At 37.0% G+C, this 22356-nt stretch overlaps 1 protein-coding gene across 1 annotated transcript in view; it reads left to right on the top strand.

Moving 5' to 3' along the window:
* Positions 1–954: 954 nt before the first annotated feature.
* Positions 955–22356, top strand: part of LOC147571297 (uncharacterized) — a 46722-nt gene continuing 25320 nt past the window's right edge. The window contains exons 1-5 of the mRNA XM_086696460.1: positions 955–1055; positions 12808–12909; positions 13578–13637; positions 14221–14331; positions 14712–14753. Of these exons, the coding sequence (XP_086552586.1) occupies positions 995–1055; positions 12808–12909; positions 13578–13637; positions 14221–14331; positions 14712–14753 (376 nt within the window). The 5' untranslated portion in view covers positions 955–994. The remainder of the gene's footprint in view (positions 1056–12807; positions 12910–13577; positions 13638–14220; positions 14332–14711; positions 14754–22356) is intronic.

Raw genomic sequence — 22356 nt, 5'->3', positions numbered from 1 at the left:
GTTAGGTGACCGACTTCAGCTCAGGTCATGATCTCCCTGTTCGTGGGTTCGAGCCCCACGTTGGGCTCTGTGCTGAATGCTTGCCTGCTTCAGATTCTGTGTCTCCTTCGCTCTCTGCCCCTCCCCCGCTTTGCTCTGTCTCGCTCTGTCTCGCTCTGTCTCTAAAAAATAAATAAATGTAAAAAAAAATTTAAAACAAAACGTATCAAACGTCTGCTACATACCTGACAGAATCCTAGATCTTTTCATAAGTGTTATTTTATCTTCACAGAAGCTCTGCAAGATAGTCTCATCTTTGTTTCATACAACAGAAAACTAGGACTCAAAGTTAGGTTATTTACCTAAGTTCCAGTAGATAATAAATAGTAGAGAACAATATTCAACCCTTGTGTTCTTACTCCAACCATGGTGATGTTCTCGTTTCACTGGAACTGCCCATTTATTTTTCTTAAAAATGTTTAACATTTATTTTCTTTTGAGAGACAGAGACAGAGCATGAGTGGGGGAGAGGCAGAGAGAGAGAGAGAGAGAGAGAGAGAGAGAGAGACAGACAGACAGACAGACAGAATCTGAAGCAGGCTCCAGGCTCTGAGCCGTCAGCACAGAACTAGATGTGGGTCTTGAACCCAGGAACTGTGAGATCATGACCTGAGCTGAAGTCGGACACTTAACTGACGGAGCCACCCAGGCGCCCCCTGCCTGTTTCTATCATAAAAATTATACACTGGAAACTAATTCTGTTCCTTTAGAAGTTTATGGTGTATATGGTTATTTTTCCAAAAAGGTTTAAGAGAAGTGAGCTTAATTCTAACCGTATTGAAGCCCTGCCGTAAACTGAAACATGTTCCATGGATCTTGCATATTTCTGCCAAGTCTATAATGAATGGGTAAAATATATGGAACATTTCAGCATTAGTAGGAATTTTCATATTTTTTTCTCTTTCCCTGAGGAGAGACAGTAGCTGTCAGAGACCTGGACGAGATACTAGGGAACATGGGCTTTGAACTCGCCAAAGAAGATTCTGGAGAGATGAAAAGAAAACTTCCACTTTATGGTGACTCATTTTAGATATAAAAAGTCTTTCAGGAAAATTTGGTCTCGAGGGTCTATGTAAGCGTTATTCTGAAACCAGATTAATTTTGTGATGTAAAATGTAGGGAAAAATGTAGTTCTAGAACAAGAACTAATCCTGTCTTCCATTTTCTGAATGTATATAGAACACAAAGCACTTGACTAGACTGATTCCAAGACCATCTTTCACATCTGGGAATGTTGAGGAAGCACAGTTAAACGATGGGAAAGGAAATAAATGCAAGCCCACTGTGTACCCTTCCCACATTCCCCATCATTCCTCTCTTCGGACACAGCCCCATAATACCACTGAAAGTTCTCTCCGGGCACCAGTAACCTGCCATTTGCTAGTTGCATTAGACATTATTCACTTTTCATTGGAGCTTTCTACGGTCTTTTGTATTGGTGATAATCCTCACCTTCTTGAAATTATTCTCCTTTGGCTTCTGTGTTTTTTTCCTCCTAACCTGGATCTTCTCATTTTTTGATTTTCATTTTGCATACTCTACCTGGGTAATCTCATCACTGTCTTTTGTTCAACCTATCATCTACATGCTTATGACTGTAAATCTGTGTTTCTATACAGCTTCAGACTGGTGTATCCAAATGCCTGCTAGACATTTCTACTTGGATATTCCATGGGATGCTTCTTTTTCCCAACTGAACTGAATTTAGAATTTAGAACTGAATTCAGTATTTTCCTGTCCAGTCTCCTAGTCCTGTATTCTCAATCTCATTTGTGCTCTCCCTATCCATCTATTCACCTAAGCTAGATATATGGAATTCATTTTTGATTCCCCCAATTCCTGTCAACCACTATCTGGATTATCTGTCACCTAATTTTGTAAGTTTTACCTTTATATAAACCTAAATTTAAAAATTACTGCACACAGATGGGTAGATGGATGGATATGTGACAAGCCAAGTATAGTAAAATGTTAAATAGTAGAATCAGATGGTGGGCATATGGGTGTTTATTGCACAGTTCCTTCAACTTTGCTATATGTTTACAAATTTTCATAATAAACCATTGGAAAAAATCCCATAGGTAAATGCATCAGTTTCTCTCACTCCCTGCTACCACTGCCCTATTTTAGGTCCTTTCATTCCTGACTTCAGCTACTACAACGGCTTCCACAAAATATTAGACGTTAGAGTGATCCATATAAGATGCAAATCTGATGACATTCTGCACCAATTTAAAATCCTTTAATGGCTTTCAGTTAGGTACTTGGGATTGTCTCAAGTCCTTTTTATGGCAAACAAGCTCTTTCATTATCTGGGTTGGCCTTATCTGTTCAATCTAGTATTTTACCCTCACTAACATTGAACTTTTATTCCAAGCATACATATATCATGCTTTTTGTCGCATCTTTGTTTTGTTTATACTTTCCCCGCTATTCAGAGGGTTTCCCCTTCCCCTTTGTTTGACCTACTCCTCACCATTGCTTATTAGAGTTGAGGGCACTTTTTCTAGTAAGTTCTTTAAATACCCAGGCTCCATTAGATGTCTCTTCTCTGTGTTTCCACAATAACTGCATACATTTTTCATTATAATTGCCACATTGTGTAAATGTATGCTTATTTGCCTGTCTTGTCACTTTAATGTGACCTTAGAATAGAAAAGGTTATTCTGTATCTAGTACGTAGCAGAGTGTCTGGCCTATAAGTAAGCACCCTATAAATGTTGAGTGAGAGATGATAGAGTAAATGAGCGAAAAAGTGAATGATTCCTAAGGAAAACAAAAACTGCCTTTGGTCAGGCCACTAATACTTACTTCTAGTACATTGTAATCATTTGCAGCAATTCTGAGCAACAGGGAGAATCAGAGTATATTAGCAATGAACCAGAGATGAAAATAGACTTTTCTTCACTAGAGACTCATACTTAAGAGTCATAGCATTACCAGAATTGAGGGCCTTTAGAGAATTAACTTGCATGGATGGTATTTTCTATCCTGTTTATAAGGACTAAAAGAGCTGAGTAAAAGCATATTTTTCCATGGGCCAGACTTTATGGTTCAAGGGTCAAAGGCCAGCTTACTAAAATAGAATCAATGTCTTGGGGCACCTGGGTGGCTCAGTCAGTTAAGCGTCCGACTTCAGCTCAGGTCGTGATCTCACAGTCTGTGAGTTCGAGCCCTGCGTCAGGCTCTGTGCTGACAGCTCAGAACCTGGAGCCTGCTTTGGATTCTGTGTCTCCCTCTCTCTTTGCCCCTCCCCTGCTCCTACTCTGTCTCTCTCTGTCTCAAAGAAAAATAAATTAAAACATTAAAAAAATTTAAAAAAGTAAAATAGAATCAATGTCATAAAACTAAGAATTAAGCAATTCAAGTGAGCCCAAATGGTGATGTGGAATAATGAAATGTAGCTTATTTCTGGTTTCTTATTTTATAATTTTTTAAAGAACCTGCTTTGTATCTCCATTATGTCTTATTTTTTAGCTAAAGGGAAGACTGATCTAAAAACATTGATAGATTCAGTACAAGTTATTACAGGTCAGTGAGAAATTACTATAAATATGAGATCCCAAGTCTACACTAAATTATATTTTTTCCTGTGATAGAGATTTTACTGAAGTATGAAACACGTAATTACTACATTGTGTAATGTGTCCAGCTTAAGAATTATTACCAAGTGAACATACGTATTTATCTATCACCTGGATGAAGGAATACATTATCAATAATACAGAAGAGCCACTCTACCACTTCACAGTCATGTCCTCTGGACTCTCTGGAGGTAACTGCAGCCTGTATTCTAGGACCACAGATTAGTTTCACCCGCTTTTGAAATTTGTATAAATGCAGTCATCTGATCTGTGTTCCATGATGTCTGACTTCTTTCATGTAACATTGTATTACATCTTATTCTCTGAGATTTGTCCACATTGTTGCATGTAGCGGCAGTTTGTTAGTTTTCATTGCTGCATATTGTACAGTCAAATTATAGTCAAGGAGATCTTTAGAGAATGTGCGGTAGTAGGTAAAATGATTTCTGACTAGCTCGTTGTACCTGAATTGCCGTGCGATATTCCACTGGGTCAGTATACCACAAGATATGTATCCAGTCTACCATCACAGGACATTTCTAGTGTGGAGCAGTTATGAAGAACATATTGCTATGAATATTCTTGTATATGCCTTTTGGTGAACATATGTGCACAATTCTAGGCCATCCACCTAGAAATGAAATTTCTTTGTTGTAAGATGGGATTGTGTGTACTTGAGTAGATATTGTCAATCCATTTTCTAAAGCAGTTGTACCATTTGACACATCAACAATTGCTTTACATCCTTGCTAATACTTGGTATTATCTCTCTTCTCCATTGTAGCCATTCTGGTGAGCATGCTGTGGTATCCCACTGTTATTTTTGGATTTCCCTAATGATTAATGATGTTGAGCATTCATGTTTACTGGTTATTTGGATACCTCTGCTATAAAACTCCTTTCTTTTTTTTTTTTTTTTTTTTAATATTTTTTTCGACGTTTATTTATTCTGGGGACAGAGAGAGACAGAGCATGAACGGGGGAGGGGCAGAGAGAGAGGGAGACACAGAATTGGAAACAGGCTCCAGGCTCTGAGCCATCAGCCCAGAGCCCGACGCGGGGCTCAAACTCACGGAGCGCGAGATCGTGACCTGGCTGAAGTCGGACGCTTAACCGACTGCGCCACCCAGGCGCCCCTATAAAGCTCCTTTCATGTCTGTTGCCTATTTGCTTGGATGTCTGTGTTCTACATACTGAATTTTTAAAAAAATTTTTGTTTTTTAAATTCAAGTATATGTATCATAAGGTGTTATATTAGTTTCAGGTATACATTCTAGTGACAGCTATACATTATTCAACAGCTCTATACATTACTCAGTGCTCATCAGCTAAGTGTACTCTTCAGTCCCCATTACCTACTTCACTCATCCCCCAACCCACCCACCCATCTGCCTCCTGGTAACCATCGGTGTGTTCTCTGTACTTCAGAGTCTGTTCCTTAGTTTCTCTCACTCTTTTTTTTTCTCTTTGTTTGTTTATTTCTTAAATTCCACATATGAGTGAAATCCTTTGATATTTGTCTTTCTCTGATTGACTTATTTCACTTAGCATTATAGTCTCTAGCTCCATCCATGTTGTTGCAAATGGCAAGATTTCATTCTTTTTATGGCCGAATAATATTCCATTACATATATATTCCATTATATATATATTCCATTATATATATAATTTCCATTATATATATATTCCATTATATATATAATTTCCATTATATATATATTCCATTATATATATATTCCATTATATATATATATATTCCATTATATATATGTATGTGTATGTGTGTGTGTGTGTGTGTGTGTGTATATATATATATATGTGCGTGTATATATACACACACACACACACACACACACACACACTACATCTTCTTTATCCATTCATCAGCTGATGGACACTTGGGCTGCTTCTATAGTATGGTTATTGTAAATAATGCTGCAATAAACATAGAGGTGCACATATCCTTCTGAATTAGTGTTTTTGTATTCTTTGGATAAATACCCAGTAATGTGATTACTGGATCATAGGGTAGTCTATTTTTAATTTTTTTGAGGACTCTCCATAATGTCTTCCACAGTGGCTGCACCAGTTTGCATTCCCACCAACAGTGCACGAGAGTTCCTTTTTTTCCACATCCTCACCAACCCTTGTTGTTTCTTGTGTTTTTGATTTTAGCTATCCTGACCGGTGTGAGGTGATATCTCATTGTAGTTTTGATTTGTGTATCCCTGATGATAGGTGATATTGAGCTTGTTTTCACATGTCTGTTGGTCATCTGTATGTCTTCTTTGGAGAAATGTCTGCTTGTGTCTTCTGCCCATTTTTTAATTGGTTTATTTGGGGCTTTTTGATGTTGACTTGGTGTAAGTTCTTTATACATTTTGATACTAACTCTTTATCAGATACATCATTTGCAAATATCTTCTCCCATCCAATAGGTTGTCTTTTAATTTTGTTGATTATTTCCTTTGCTATGCAGAAGTTTTTATTTTGATGGCATCCCAATAGTTTATTTTTGCTTTTATTCCCCTTGCCTCAGGAGACATATCTAGAAAAAAATGTTGCTACGGCCAATGTCAGAGAAATTACTGCCTGTGCTCTTTTCTAGATTTTTATAGCAGTAAGTCTCCTATTTAGGTCTTTAATCCATTTTAGTATCCCTTGGTGTGGGGTGTAAAGTGGTCCAGTTTCATTCTGTTATATGTAGCTGTCCAGTTTTCCCAGCACCATTTGTTGAAGAGATTGTCTTTTTTCCCATTGTATAATCTTTTGTCAAAGATTAATTGACCATATAATTGTGGATTATATGCCTAAATATGCTTTATATGCTTTCTACCCTTTTCTATTGGTCTATATGTCTCTTTTTATACCAGTACTATATTGTTTCGATTGCTACCGCTTTGTAGTATGACTTGAAATCTGGAATTGTGATACCACCCGCTTTGTTCTTCTTTGTCAAGATTGTTTTGGCTGTTCGGGGTTTCTGAGGTTCCGTATAAATTTTAGGACTATTTGTTATATTTGTTACTGGTATTTTGATAGAGAATTCATTAAATCTGTAGATTGCTTTGCATACTATGGACATTTTAACAGTATTTGTTCTTCTACTTCATGAGCATGGAATATCTTTCCATTTGTTTATGTCATCTTCCAATGTTTTCATCAATATTTTATAGTTTTCAATGTATGGGTCTTTCACCTCTGTGGCTGAATTTACTCCTAAATATTTTATTATTTTTGGTGCAATTGAAAATGGGATTGTTTTCTTAATTTCTCTTTCTCTACTTCATTATTAATGTGTAGAAATGCAACAGATTTCTGTATATTGATTTTGTACCCTGTAACTTGGCTGATTTCATTTATCGGTTCTAGTAGCTTTTGGTGGCTTTTGTAGTTCTTCTTTGTTCCTTTCTTCTCTTGCTTTCTTCCGTTGTGGTTTGATGGCCTTTAGTGATATGCGTCAATATCTTTTTCTTTTGTTTTTTGCATATCTATTACACGTTTTTTTATTTGTGGTTGCCATCAGGTTTATATATAATATCCTATGCATATAAGCAGCCTATATTAGGTGCTGGTTGCTTAAGTTTGAACCCATTCTAAAAGCACTAAATTTCTCCCCTCCCCCCCCCCACACACACATTTTATATGTATGATTTCATATTTTACTTCCTTTTATTTTGTGAATTCCTTGACTGATTTCTATAGCTATAATTGATTTTACTGCTTTTGTGCTTTAACTTCCATACTGGTTTTATAAGTGATTGATCTACCACTTTGGTTATGTTTGTATGCCCCCGTGAATTTTTTTCCTTTCCTAATTTGCTTGCTCCTGATTATGGCCTTTCCTTTCCAAAGAATTCCTCTTAACATTTCTTGTAAGACCGGTTTAATGGTGAGGAATGCCTTTTACTTTTGTTTGTCTGGGAAACTCTGTCTCTCCTTCTATTCTGAATGATAGCCTTGCTGGATAGAGTATTCTTGGTTGCAGGTTGTTTTCTTTCAGCACTTTGAATATATCATACCACTCCCTTCTGGACTGCAAAGTTTCTTCTGAAAAATCAGCGGATAGACTTAAGGAGTTTCCCTTGCATATAACTTTTTTCTCTTGCTGCTTTTAAAGTTCTCTCTTTACCACTATTTTTTGCCATTTTAATTATTATGTGTCTTGGTGTAGACTTCCTTGGGTTTATTTTGTTGGGGACTCAGAGTCTTCTGAATCTTGATTTGTCTCCTTCTCCACATTAGGGAATTTTTCAGCTATTATTTCTTCTAACAAACTTTTCTGGCCGCTTTTCTCTCTCTTCTCCTTCTGGGATCCCTATAATGCTAATGTTATTACATGTGATGGTGTCACTGAGTTCTCTATTCTCATTTTATATTGTTCTTTTACTCTTTCCTTTTCAGCTTAGTTGCTTTCCATTACTGTTCTTTCAGTAATGATCTGTTCTTTTGCTTCCTCTAGTCTACTATTTATTCACTCTAGTGTGTTTTTAATTTTAGTTAATGAGTTCTTCATCTCTGGTTCTTTTTTTGTATTTTCTCATATCTTTGTTGAATTTCTCACTATGATCCTCTACTCTTTCCTCACATCCAGTAAGTACCTTCATGACCATTACTTTAAATTCTCTATCGGGTATATTGCTTATCTCTGTTTCATTTAGCTCTTTTGCTGTGATTTTGACCTGTTCTTTCATTTGGGACATAGGCCGCAGCTTCATTTTGTCTAACTCCCTGTGTCTGTTTCTATGTATTGGGAAAGTCAGCTATGTCCCTGATCTTGAAAAAAGCGGTCTTATGAAGAAGAGGCCCTGTAGTGTCCTGTTGTGTAATGTCCCCTGTTCACCAAAAACTAGCATTTCAGCTGTCTTCTCTGGGTGTTGCATGCCCTAGGGCTGTGATTGTTGAGTCATGTTTGCCATCAGTTGTCATCTGCAATGGCCTTCTTTGCCTGTTGTGGACAAGGTTTGGTCCCTGTGATGCTAAAGGGCCAGTCTGGGGCCACCTTGGGCTTGAGTTGGGTCAGACCAGATGCCTGCCCTCACCCCATTTGCCAGAGCTGTGGTTGCACCAAACATCAGGGTGCTCACTTTCTGCTGCCCGCTGTGAGATCTTCATTGGTGGGTAGAGCTGGCAGTCAGAGGTCTGTACCCATCCCAGAGCTGGGAATATAGTCAAACTGATGTGTGTGATTATGTTCCCTCTCCCAGGGCAAGAGTCACTTGGGAGTGGTCCTGGACAGTGTTGGAGCTGCCTGCTGCTTACAAAATGAGAGGCATCTAGTGCTGCTTTGGATGGACTCCTGCCCAGTGGGGATGGTTGGAGGGGGCAGTCTGCAGGAGAATGCAGGGGTGGGTCAAGCGGTGTTAGCAAGCTACATGGCAAGTGTTCCAGCTGGTTCCTGCAGCTGTCTGGGTATCTGGATTAGGGTGGGGGTAGGGGAGAGAAATGGTGCCTGCCAGGTCTTTTATTCTTGGAGAAGTCTCCTAAAGATCCCTGCCCTTCCAGGAGAAGTTCTGAGATTAGTAAATAAATCTCCTTTCTCTATATCCCAGCCACTTTTCAAACTGCCACTTCTATGCTGGATCCCTGCAGGGCTGTTTGTTATGCTGTCTCTTTAAGGATGGAGACTGTTTCCTCTTGCCCTCCAGCTCTCCCAGAGCCAAGCCAACTGATTTTTAAAATTCTAGGTGTTAAGCTCCAGTGATTGTAAAAGTTAAAAAAAAAAAAAGTTAAGCCCCTCTGTCTTTCAAAGCCAAATATTATGGGGGTTTGTCTTTACAGTGCAGGTCACCCATGTCTGGGGTGCCTGGTAGGAGATCTCTTCCTCTCCCTTTTCCGTGCTTGTGGCGTCCCTCACATTTGTGGTTGGTTTTCCTGGGGGTCTGGTTCTAACCACATCTCCATTATTCCTCCCATTCTTTTCATTGTGGCCTCTTCTCTTCAATTAACTGTGGGGGGTCTGTTCTGACAGTCTTCAGGTTATTTTCTGGGTTGGTTACACTGATATGGGTGTATCGAGGGGTATCCATGAGACAAATGAGCTTAGGATCCTCCTACCTTGCCATCTTTCCCAGAAATTCCTATTGCATTTTTCGTTTATCTTTTACCTGTTTGTTTGTTTTTTTTTTTAATGTACTCTAGATACAAGTCCCTTGCAGGTTATATAAACTATAAATATCTTGCTGTATAGTTTGACTTTTCACTTATATTTTATCGTCTTTTTTTTTGATAGGGAAAAATGTTTTTTAATTACACACTCAATCCATTGGATGTATTTCAAAATACCCCCCAAAACACTTTTCTTCATTTATCAGTGAAAGAAGTTAGAAAGTAACGTCAAAAAAATAGCATATGGCAATCAAATTTCCCTGAAAGTCACAGTCACATATAGAGTACATCCTAGAAAAGAGGAGGGGCCAGACAGGTTCTCCCTACTTTCAGGAATTTCATCCAGTACTGGGCCTACTCATGGGTGGAGAGAAAAGGCAACTTTTAACTATGAGTATGTTATTAAATGAGGCATTTACTATACTCCTTCCTAAGAGCACCAGGTGGGGGACAAGTGTTCTAAACTTGATCTAGGAAATGGAATGTGGAGTCAGTCCATCCTCTTCCCCCTAAGAGCTGTCCAGTGGCTAATGAATTTAAAAAGCATGACTAAATAAAAACAAATGCCCACATACTCTCTCCTCCCCGCCAATAAAGGTAAAAGAAAAAAACTGGATTTCCCAGATTGTTCTCCAGAATAATAGTTGCTTTATATATTTGGTATAAGTGGGATGTTAAAGTCCTTTACTGTTAGTTCATTGCTATCAATTTCTTCCTTTACATATCTATTAATAGTTGCTTTATGGATTTGGCTGCTTTCATGTTGGGCACATAAATATTTGCAACTCGAGAGTGGATGGAGCCTGGGAGTAGCTTTAACAACCCAAATTCGTCAATTACAGAGTCATCACAAGCATGCCTTGCTTTTAAACAACAAAAAAAATATTTTTGAAACAACAAGATAAAAACCTAGTACTAATCCCTTTCTGACAATACACAATTACTGAATTAACTAATATTGAGAAAGGGAAGGGAATCATACCTATGGGCCTTGTCTCACACAAGTGCATGTTTGTAGGTGCAAGGCACTTGTCATTATTGCAGAAATGAATTTGAATTTTTCATCTTTAGTTTAACATTGCTTTTAGTACAATGCTGACACCAGCAGTGCAGAAAGGGCTCTGGAGAGTTGTTCATAGCAGCAGCTCTCCTTTGGTTCTGGAGGCCCCAGGCCAGCCAATATTGCCTCGTCACATACATTCTTTAGGCCTTTCTGTGAGTGCAGAACCCGCCACATATTTGACCACCTTCAGGTCATGGGCCAGCTTTTCACATCATTTCGGCAGTCTCCGGAGGGATAGACTTCTCTTTGTTCTTGGTTTCTCAGTCGTAGAGGAGTCATCTTTAAGATCAATTTGGGTCCCGACAAGCAAGAAAGGAGTCTTGGGACAGTGGTAAGTTATCTCAGGCACCCACATTTCCTTCACATTTTCGAATGAGGAGGCAGAGATCACTGAATAACAGACTGGAATACATTTGTAGAAATGTATTCGTAGATACATTGAAATACGTTTGTAGAATAACTTGGCAGTTGTAATCTGTCATAGTCCTCTTGCCCCGCAGTATCAGAAAGTCCAAGAGTGTATGGCCCCCTATCGATCATAATGGTGACTGCATAGTTGTCACCAAGAGTCGGTACATCCTCGGAAATGTGTTTGTTGTGTAGGATATCAGGAGTCATGTTTTACCAACAGCAACGTCACCCACAACAACGCACTTAATTGTCTGCATTACTGAAACAATTTTGAATCCACTTTAAATATTTCAAATTCGGTGGTGATCTCAGCTTCTCCGCGGGGGCATTGGCAGTGCTGTGTGGTGTCTCCTCTTGTATTTTATCTTCTGATGAACAAAAGTTTCTCTTTGACACGTAGTTGAATTAGTCAACCTTTTTTCTTTTATAGTTAGAATGTTTGGGAGCCTGTTGAAGAAATCCTTCCATACACCGCGGTCATGAAAACGTCTCCTATTTTATCTTGTGGGAGCTTTATTATTTTCCTTTCACATTTAGATCTATAATCCACTCAATTGATTTTTCTACATGATGTGGGATAAGGGTCCCTTTTTCTTCTAAATGGATATTCACCATTTATTGACAAGATGATCCTTTCCCTACTTTAATGTAAGGCTAGCTTTTTCATAAATCAAAGATAATAAACGTGTGGACTTTTTATTCTTTTTGTTCTTTGGTCTATCTGCTGGTCCTTGCACCAGTATACCTACTCTTTTAATGTAGATTTAATCTGTCTTGATATCTGAAGCATAAATCCTCCCAATTTTATTTACTTCTCTAAACTCTTCTTGGCTATTCTTAGTAATGTCCTTTTTGTCATTAGAAATATTTATTCTTTGTGCTTTCTCTCTTTTTTTCCTTTGTCAGTCTTAGTGCGGGTATGTATCACTTTTGTTGGTCTTTCCAAAACCCAACATTTGGCTGTATTGATTTTATTTAAAGTTTGCTTTTCATTTCAGTAGTTTCTGCTTTTGTCCTTAGAACTTTTCTTCTCCTTTTGAGGGGTTTAATTTGCTGTTCTTTCCTAACTTTTTAAGATAGAACCTTGGGTTATTGATCTTTTCATCTTTTCTATTACATGCATTTAAGGCTGTGAATTTCCCTCAGCACAACCTTACCATATCCTTTAAGTTTTAATATGTAATATTATTATTTTTACTCAATTCAAAATATTCTAACTTCCAGTTTGGTTTATTTTTTTGACACATGATTTATTTAGAGAGGCATTCTTTAGTTTCCAAAGTTAGGGGAGTTTCCTAGTAGCTTTTGCTATTGATTTCTAGCTTAATTTCCATACCCTATATTAAGTTATTTGTACCGATCATCTTTATTATTCTAATAATTTTTAAGTTATATGAACCTTATTCAATTGTGAAATATTACTTTATAACCATTATTATGGGAGCATCTCTTTTGCCAGTGTTAAAGAAACACTGTTCATTTTGTGTCTGTAGCTGACTGCTTATTTTTTAGCAGGTATCATTATGCTTTATTTCTCTTTAATAACTGGAAATTATGCTATTTTTTAAAGTGTCATCTTTCTCTACTTCTTTTGTTCTGCAGGAGGAGAAGTTGACCTCAGTGACCTGGAAAATGTCTTGCAAAATATGGGGATAGAGTCCTCACCAGAGCATTCGGAGCTAAAGAAATTACTTCCAATTAATGGTGGGCATTTCAAATATCAGAATAGTCTTCAAGAGAGTTAATATAGTCATCCAGGGAGTTGTTCAGCCATTGCAAGTATCAGGTAGAATCTTGAGGGAATTAGAATTATAGCCTACAAATTTTGTATAATCCAAATCTCCATGTTTATTCTAGATCACTTAGAAGTTAGAGTTAAAAATATCCATAATTCTAAAGATAATTATTTTTCATATTTAGGAATACATAAATTGCCATTTAAAAATATGTCAAAATCAAGAGGCTCATCAATCATCAGTCTTGCCATCTGGACTAAGGAATATTGATAGTTATTTTTCCTTCCATTGAGATGCCTTGGGTTAAGACCTCTAGGACAAAGGAGGAGGACGAGGAGAGATGTAGAACTATCCTTACTAGTAGAGGGGGAAAAATGTGGACTCAGAAAAAACACAACATAAGGAAGTGTTTTTGCTTTGGCCTGGCAAATATTAATAATTGTCTCAGGTGCTAAAGAATTGATTTACCATATTAAGAATTTCGTTTACATTTTTTGTTTTATTATTTCTAGAAGATACTAGGTAAATTTTAGGAGCAAATTATTTTATGCTGTATATTTCTGAACTTGGATATTTGATATTGTTTTAGCATGTCTAGATATTTTCTCTATGACCTAAATTATGTGTTTCTTGCAGCTACAGCTAGTAGAAAAATATATAAGACTAGTTTGCTGAATTGTGCAGAAGATGTAAAAGGTGAGTGAGATTCAAATAAAGATGTCAGATTGAGACTCTTGTGTTTTGCTTTTTTTCTTATTAAATATTGCCCCCTGCCATTCTCATATATATTTCCATGATTAGTTTTAATACACACATATGTTCCTACTGATTAAATAATTTTCTGTCTTGTTTTTAAAAGGTGTTCTAAATATTTAGGTTTACCTAGATTTTTGATGTGGAAATAATAAAATTTAGGCCCAGCTATAAAAATTTAAGATAGTATATCTTGAAATACAGTGACCAAACTGAATCTCCTTGTATAAATGTTTATATAAAAAATAACTATTATATTTGCAGTTTTTGCTGCTAAAATTAACCTGAGTGGTGTCTCAGCCTTATTCTGATGTATTGTGTTATGTAAGCTTATCTTCAGTGTGGGATATTTTGGGTATAAATGAATAGATAATTTTAGTCCATTAGTATTTCTCTTTAAAAATTTAAATGTCCTTAGCCTCTTTTTTTTATGATGAAATTGATACCACCATACATTAGGAATTTATATTATATTTTGATTTTTATTTTAATATCCTCGTATCTTTCTCTTTTGTTGGGTTGCAAGATGATGACCATGACCTTGACTCTATTCTTGAAAACATGGCAATCAGACTTACAGCTGAGGAACTTAATGATGTACGAGTTGCTTCAGATGCTTCAGATGTACCAGTTGATGGTGAGTGATTTAGATATCATTATGCCTTCATGAAAATTTGGGTTTTGCAGCTGACATTTTTTATAGGACTTATGTAGCTGAAATAAGAATTATTTTTTCTCTCAATATATTAATCTAAAGTTGATACTTATTCGTTTATTTAACAAATATTTACTGAGCACTATATAGCATGTATTCTGCTCAGTGCCAGAAATACAATGACCACGAAATACAGACATAGTCCTTGACCCAAGGAACTTAATGTCTAGTGTATCACAATTCTTAGTATTCTAGTAGAGGCTGAGAATGTTGCTGGGGCCTCAGTCAGGTTAGTAGTTTTCACAGGAACAAGGGCTTTGGTTTCAGCCAATATGAATGACATTTTTGCCACTTCTATATAGGCATGGATCATCATATCCTTGGACCAGACTTCACGATTCAAGGTCAGTATTGTATGTATTAAATAAAATATTAGGATTGAAGTGTGATGCATCACAAAGTAATCCCCACTTTAAATAAACCAAAAAAGAATATATTTAGCTGAGCACAATCCACTGAGGTCAAGCAATATCACCTAGAAACATTTTACTGAATACTGCCTCTTACCTGAAAAAATATTTTTTTTCACATGATTCATATACTATTTAGTTATGTCTTTGCCATGGGTTTTATACCCTTCTGATAGGGTGAGTTTTTTTTTTCCCCAAAAGATATTTTTATTGAATCATTCCTTAATTTTCAAGTACTACTGTGTACCAATGAAAAACATGTAGTTAGTTTTTTATTTGCTTATTTTCTTTATGCTTTTAAGTTTCCCTGGGACATCTGGAAAAAAATAACTAAGTGGGACTATCAACAATTGCCAGAGGTTATTTTTAGCTTCAGAAACTCACTTGGGGATGTCAGATAAAAGGCAGAATAGGAACCACCGAAAAACTCTCTCCTCCATAAGAGCAATGAGCAAACTGGCAAAAATGGTCAAAATTAACATTTTCAGAACTGGAAATTAACCAAAGGTTTGCTGCAATCTGGGAGGATTTAAGAGAAAAAAGACTGAATCTCAGTAAGAATAGTGAGCTTTGTGATATTTTAATTTGCCCTATTCCCATCCTCTGTCTTACAGCTCCGTAATAGCCTTGAAAAATAACATTTTCTATTTGCAGTGAAAGCTAGTAGCCTGGAAACCACTGGAGGGAGCAGAGGGGAACTGGAGCTCTTTCAAAGCCTTATTGCCTAAGAACTGTCATTATTTGGTCTGTTTGGTGGTTCCTTGGAGTGAGGCTTTATATCTGTCTCCCTTTATGTATGAATTAATAAATGAATAATTCATGAGTATGGAAAGATGAATCAAGAGATAAACTGAAAAGAGCAGAAAAGAATAAGAAAAAATAATAATTATTTGGAGTCATAAAGAACTAATAGCAATTACTGCAGTGGTAGAGTAATAATTAGTCAGCAGCCATACTGAAATGGACGCAGTGATTAAGAAAGAAGAGGAGAAAGTATGTTAGTAAAAGACAAGAGATGAGAATTATGGCCTTTACTTCTTTTACTCTTGGTACCTGCATGAGTCTTGTCCCTGCCAGAACAAAGATGAACACAGAGAGCATGAACTGTCCTGTAGAGTTTATGAACTAGTGTGGCATCATAAAATGTTTTTCCTAGACTCCGAGTCCATTTTGCAAATACAAATTGAACCCCAGAAAGCCTGAAATTAAAAATTAAAAATGGACTCAAATAAAATAGTGGAAATACTGGACTCTGCCTTAAGCTTTTTTACAGTATGGGTACTTTATGTTTTCATTCTAAAGCTCTATCTATCATTTTCTGGATCCCAACTAAGTCTTTTTTTTTTTTTTAACAGCTAATGGGAACTTTGATGTTGGTATCTTAATGGATGGAATGGATGGAATAAAAGCCAAAACAGGTAATAGAATAACAACTAAGAGTAAGATGCTACTAGAAATCTAAGAACCAAATTCTTTCCACTAAATTACAATATAATGCTCTTTCCACATCATGATTGCATGGACTTTTAAAATCTGTCTTACACATCTTATAAAAATGTTTATGTATAAATGCCTACAGTTAGATAATAGATTATCAGAACTTTTAGCAATAAAACTTCAGCGCTCTTTGTTGTTTCCCAAGTCATTATCTGAAATCTCTGCCAATAATTAGCATACCTTCTTTTATGGCGGAAAGCTAAATTCCAGTTTAACACAGTAAAAAGTGAAGGAAAGTTTTGGTAAAGTTAGAGGCGATCTCAAAGCAATAAAAGTGCTGAGAAAACTATTTAGATCAGCAATCTGTATCATTCTAATGCACTGCGAAGTTTATACTCATAATCGCATGCTCTGTTGCCCTGCCTATCATTCAGAGATTATACTAGAAATAACAAGAAACCTCTGTAGGCCCAAAGGCCTATTTTTTAGGCTGGGTCTCTTTTCATTCAGCAGTTAGCTGTAATGCTACAAAGGCAATTTTTTTTTTTTAATTGTGTGGAATCACGACATCATTCACAGTAATACCAGAAGTCTCCCTTCTTTTGCTTTGAAGGAGAGGTTGAGGTCAATGACATGAAAAAAGTTCCAGGAAACATGGGGATAGAACTCAAAGATAAGAAACAGGGAGAGTTGGTGAACAATCTGCCAGTCGATGGTGAGAATTTCTCTAACAATTCTATTTCATATCTAAGTGAAAAAGATTGTCCAAAAAAATCTTTTACAAGGTAATGACTGTTTTCTCTTACGAAGACATACCTACGGGGTCCTCTCATTCTTAGTTGGGAATGAGGTGGCTTTAGTCAGAAATCCTGCGACCATGGTTGAGAAATCCTGGCTATTATTCTTGAATACACTGTGATTCTGAAATTTTAAAATGAGAAGAGGAAAAGGAAGGCATTGAAAAGTATGAAATGGAAATAAATGAGAAATTACAAAGAATAAATGGATGGGAGGGGTTCTGCCTGTTAGAGGGCCAGCAATAAGTGCCTTAGGTGCCAGTGAATGAAGAGTGGCCTTATTTTCTCCGTTTCATATATTTTTAAAAATCATTGAGAGTATATTTGTACTGTATGGAAAGGTAAAGTCTGACTTTGTGAAATGATGGCTTCTCTGTTGCTTAATAACGAATTTTGGTGAGATTTTGATTTGTATGCTTCTTAAAGCTGATACATCTATCAGGATAGGCTGATGGTTGGCACAGAGGCCTTTTTCATTAATTTATTCTAAAAGGATAACTGACATATAACATTAGTTTCGTGTGGACAACATAGCGATTCAACAATTACACACATTATGAAACACCATGGTAAGTGTAGTTGCCTTCTGTTGTCATAGTTATTACATTATCGACTCTGTTCCCTATGCTATACTTTTCATCCCTCTGACTTATTTTCTTTATAACTAGAAGTTTGCACCTCTTAATCTTCTATTTCACCTAATCCCCCACCCACCTCTACTTTGGCAACCACCTGTTCTCTCTATTTATGAGTCTGTTGTTTGTTTGTTATACTTTTTAGATTCCACAAGTAAGCAAAATCATATGATATTTGTATTTCTCTGTCTCACTTACGTCATTTATCATAATAGCCTCCAGGTCCATCCATGTTGTCATTAATGGCAAGATTTCATTCTTTTTTACGGCCGAGTAGTATTCCGTTATGTGTATGTGTACCACCTCTTCTTTATCCATTCATCGGTTAATGGACACCTAGGTTGCTTCCCCGTCTTGGCTATTGTAAGTAATGCTGCAGCAAACAAAACGGCATAGTATCTTGCCAAATTAGCGTTTCCATTTTTTTCTTGTAAATACCCAGAAGTGGAATTACTAGACCATATGGTACTTCTATTTTTAGTTTTTGGAGGAACCTCCTTCCTATTTTCCAGAGTGGCTGCACCAATTTACATTCCCACCAATAGTGCACAAGGGCTCCCTTTTCTCCTCACCTTCACCAGGACTTATTATTTATCTTTTTGATACTACCCATTCTGATTGGTGTGAAGTGATATCTCATTGGGTTTTGATTTGCATTTTCCTGATGATTAGTGATGCTGAGCATCTTTTCATGTGTCTGTGGGCCATCTACATGTCTTCTTTGGAAAAGTCTATTCATGTGCTCTGCCCATTTTTAAATTGGATTATTTGTCATTTTTCGGTGTTCAGTCGTATGAGTTCTTTGCATATTTTGGATTTTAACCCCTTACTGGATATATCATTTGCAAACACCTTCTCCCATTCAGTAGTTGCCTTTTTGTTTTGTTGATGGTTTCCTTTGCTGTGCAATGAAGGCCTTTAAAGATGAAAATATACATAAGATGTTAAATTTTGATACTTGCCACTTTTCAGATATTTTGATAGCATATTTATGCTTCTTTTAATCCGCCCATACTTTTGCAGACAATGTATGTTCTATCCTGGGGGATAGAGTTCCATAACTTATTGAAAAGTTTATAATTTGTGGCAAAGAAGAAAATAAGTCTAGTCTGAAAAGTGATTAATAAACAAAAAAATTAGTAATGGTTAAAGAAATTTACTCAGAAAAAGATATTTTTCTCTGGGTATCATCCACAAAAAAATCATGCTTATTGGATGGAAGGATGAAATTTGTTATCCCCACTAGTGTATTTCACTGAGTAGCTCACCGATTACCTTTAAAGCTTTCTGCTCTATGGACTGACCAAAGGAAGATATTTTATTCTAACTCTATTATTGAACATATTTTAAATATTTGAACAATGTAGTTAGCTATGTTTTTTGTGCTAGAACTTGTAACTATATATTATCCACGAATTAATAGTTTTGGTCACATTTAAGAGTGACTACATTTTGGTGTTATTTCTTTCAGTTTCCTAGGGGTGAGGATGATTGATATCAACAATCATGTTGATATAACAACAATCACTGTTCTGGAAAACATGAGGTTGAATCTTACAGAAAAGGAACCTAAAAATATGAGACAGAATCTACAAATTAATGCTGCGCATTTAATATAGCATTGAACCACTTGGGAAATCTTGGGCTTAGGAAGTGATGGAAAGACTCTCGAAAGCCACTAATTTGGCACTAAGAAGACATTTTAAAAACTCACAGAACACATCTCTAAATAGAAATGAATGCTATCCTAAAAACTTATATTAAGTTTATTATATCAACAACTTCTTTCACTGTGAATCATAAGTAATGCTGAGGTTTCCACAGGCCACAAAAGGCCAGAGAAGAGTCAGAGGGATAGGGAGCATGGAAGTAAGATGAAAAAGCATCTTAAATTGGAAAATCAAATCTAGGTCTATACCGCAGACATTGAAGTGAAGTACTGGCAATGGTTCAGTGGAAGTGACCTGGGAGTTCAGGAAAATGAGAATGGCTCCTGTTCTTGTCTGTAGCAATGAGATCTGTGGTCTAATAGCCCTAAGGTGCTAAAATATACCTTAGGCACCTTTTGCTGTCTCAAGTTGTCCCAAGATAAGGTGAAAGGCGACAGGTTCTAGTTTTACCCATCCTATTAAATTTTTCCAGATAATTAGAAAAGTCAAATGAGTCTTGGTACTCCTATTTAAAATGTTAAATGATACTATGAAGACATAAATTACACTTTCTCTCTTTTTTCATATCCTTAGCACGGGCTAATTAAGTTAATAATACACAGAAACGAATGCATTTTTAATATTGTAGAAACATTCCATTTTTCTTATTTCCCATCCCTATTGCGTTCCTAAGGTAGGAAGGGTAATGTGGGTAATTTGGACAGCATTCTGGGGGAAATGAGGATTAAGCTCCCAGAAAAGGAACAGAAAAAGCTGACCGAAAACCTGCTACTTAATGGTGAGGATTTTAGAAATAACTGTGTCTTTGAAGGGAGTTAGCGCTTGTGAACACGCATACCAGAATTTCTAAAGCACTCAGAAGATATTTGCAGATCTTAAGGAGGGATTAATTCCTAATGTAAAAGTCCTATTTCTTCATTTTTATAAACTCCAGGGAGCAGAATGAATTTCTGTTTGTAGTTCATTATTTCATTTAACACTCTCTGAAAAAACTTCCTTTCCCCCATCATCCCTATATCCTCAAAATACTCAGATTTATGTCTTCAGATCAATTTTCCCACTCAAATATTGTGTGTTGTAAGTTTTATAGGACTTTTCTTTCTTTTTAAAGTTTATTTTTGAGAGACAGAGAGAGTGGGGGAGGGTCAGAGAGCGAGGAGAGAGAGAGAGAATCCCAAGCAGGCTCTGCATTGTCAGCACAGAGCCCAACGCAGGACTGAATTCCACGAACCATGAGATCATGACCTGAGCTGAGATCAAGAGTCAGACACTTAACCAACTGAGCCACCCAGGTGCTCCGCTCAAGGAACCTTGTAATCTGTTGCAGTCTGTTCAAGTCTCAGTGACATGGTAGAAAGATGGTTTCATAGACAATGCAGAGATCGAGACCGAAACTTCCCTTATTTTCTTCCAATTTCTTCTTTGTCGTCTCCCCATTCTACCCCCATGTCCTTCTAGTCTGAGGCACCGAATGTCCCTTTTTGGGTTATCATTTACTTTATTGGGACTAATTACAATTTCATTATAGTTAGTAGCTTTATCAAAGGACTCTGTGAATACCCAGAACACCCCAAAACGAAACCCTATATCCTTTAGCTATCACCCTTTTATTCTCTCCCCACCACCCTACGAGCCCTAGGCAACTTACTAATCTATTTTCTGTCCCTATAGATTTACCTATTCTGGACATTTCATATAAGCGGGATAGTATGTAGTCTTTATGATTAGCTTCTTTCACTTAGTATGACGGTTTCAGGTTCATCTATATTGTAGCACGTATCAGTATTCCATTCTTCCTTTTTTCCAATTTATTTATGGTGGTAAGATGCACATAACATAAAGTTTACTACCTTAACCATTTTTAAGTGTCCAGTTCAGTGTTATTAAGCACCTTCACATTTTTTGTGCAATGACTACCACCATCCGTCTCCAGAATTCTTTTCATTTTGTAAAATTAAAACTCTGTATCCATTAGGGGCGCCTGGGTGGCTTGGTCAGTTAGGCGTCCGACTTCGGCTCAGGTCACGATCTCACGGTCCGTGAGTTCGAGCCCCGCGTCGGGCGCTGTGCTGACGGCTCAGAGCCTGGAGCCTGTTTCCGATTCTGTGTCTCCCTCTCTCTCTGCCCCTCCCCCGTTCATGCCTTGTCTCTCTCTGTCTCAAAAGTAAATAACCGTTAAAAACAAAAACAAAAACAAAAACACTTCCCATTCTCCCCTGCCACGAGCCCCTGACAGCCACCCTTCTACTTTCTGTCTGTATGGTTTTGACTAATCTAAATACCTTATATAAGTGGAATCATGCAGTGTCTATTTCCGTGACTCGTTTATGTTACTTACCCTACTGTCCTCATGTTTCATCCAGGTTGTAACATATGTCAAAATTTCCTTCCTTCTTAAGACTGAATAATATTCTACTATAGGTATATATATTCATTCATCCATCAGTGGATACTCGAGTTGCTTCCACATTTTAGTGATGGTGAATATGTTCTGTGAACATGCGTATACAATTTCATTCCTTTTTGTTGCCTAATAACACATTCTGTTGTATGTGTATATGTTGTGTTTATTCACTCATCCTTTGATGGGCATCTGGGTTCTTTCTGCCTTTTGGCTCTAATGAGCATTTCCAAATATATACAAAGTAGGAAGAATAATATAATGAATGATAAGGAATAAAGAATAATAGAATGAACCTAGATTCAACAGTTATGAAGATTCATCTCACTTGCTTCTTATTTATTTATTTAATTCATTTTTGAGAGACAGACAGAGACAGAGCATGAACGGGGAAGAAGCAGAGAGAAGGAGACACAGAATCCAAAGTAGGCTCCAGGCTCTGAGCTGTCAGCACAGAGCCTGACGCGGGGCTCGAATTCACAAACCGCGAGATCCCGACCTGAGCCGAAGTCCAATGCTCAACCGACTGAGCCACCCAGGCGCCCCTCTTATTTATTTCAAAGCAAATTTTCATTTAGTCCTTATATACTTCAGTAC

Source organism: Puma concolor, unplaced genomic scaffold (assembly GCF_028749965.1).
Source record: "Puma concolor isolate L17-30 unplaced genomic scaffold, mPumCon1.1.hap2 unalloc_scaffold_31, whole genome shotgun sequence".
NCBI classification, from domain to species: domain Eukaryota; kingdom Metazoa; phylum Chordata; class Mammalia; order Carnivora; family Felidae; genus Puma; species Puma concolor.
This window is presented reverse-complemented; position numbering and strand designations above follow the sequence as displayed.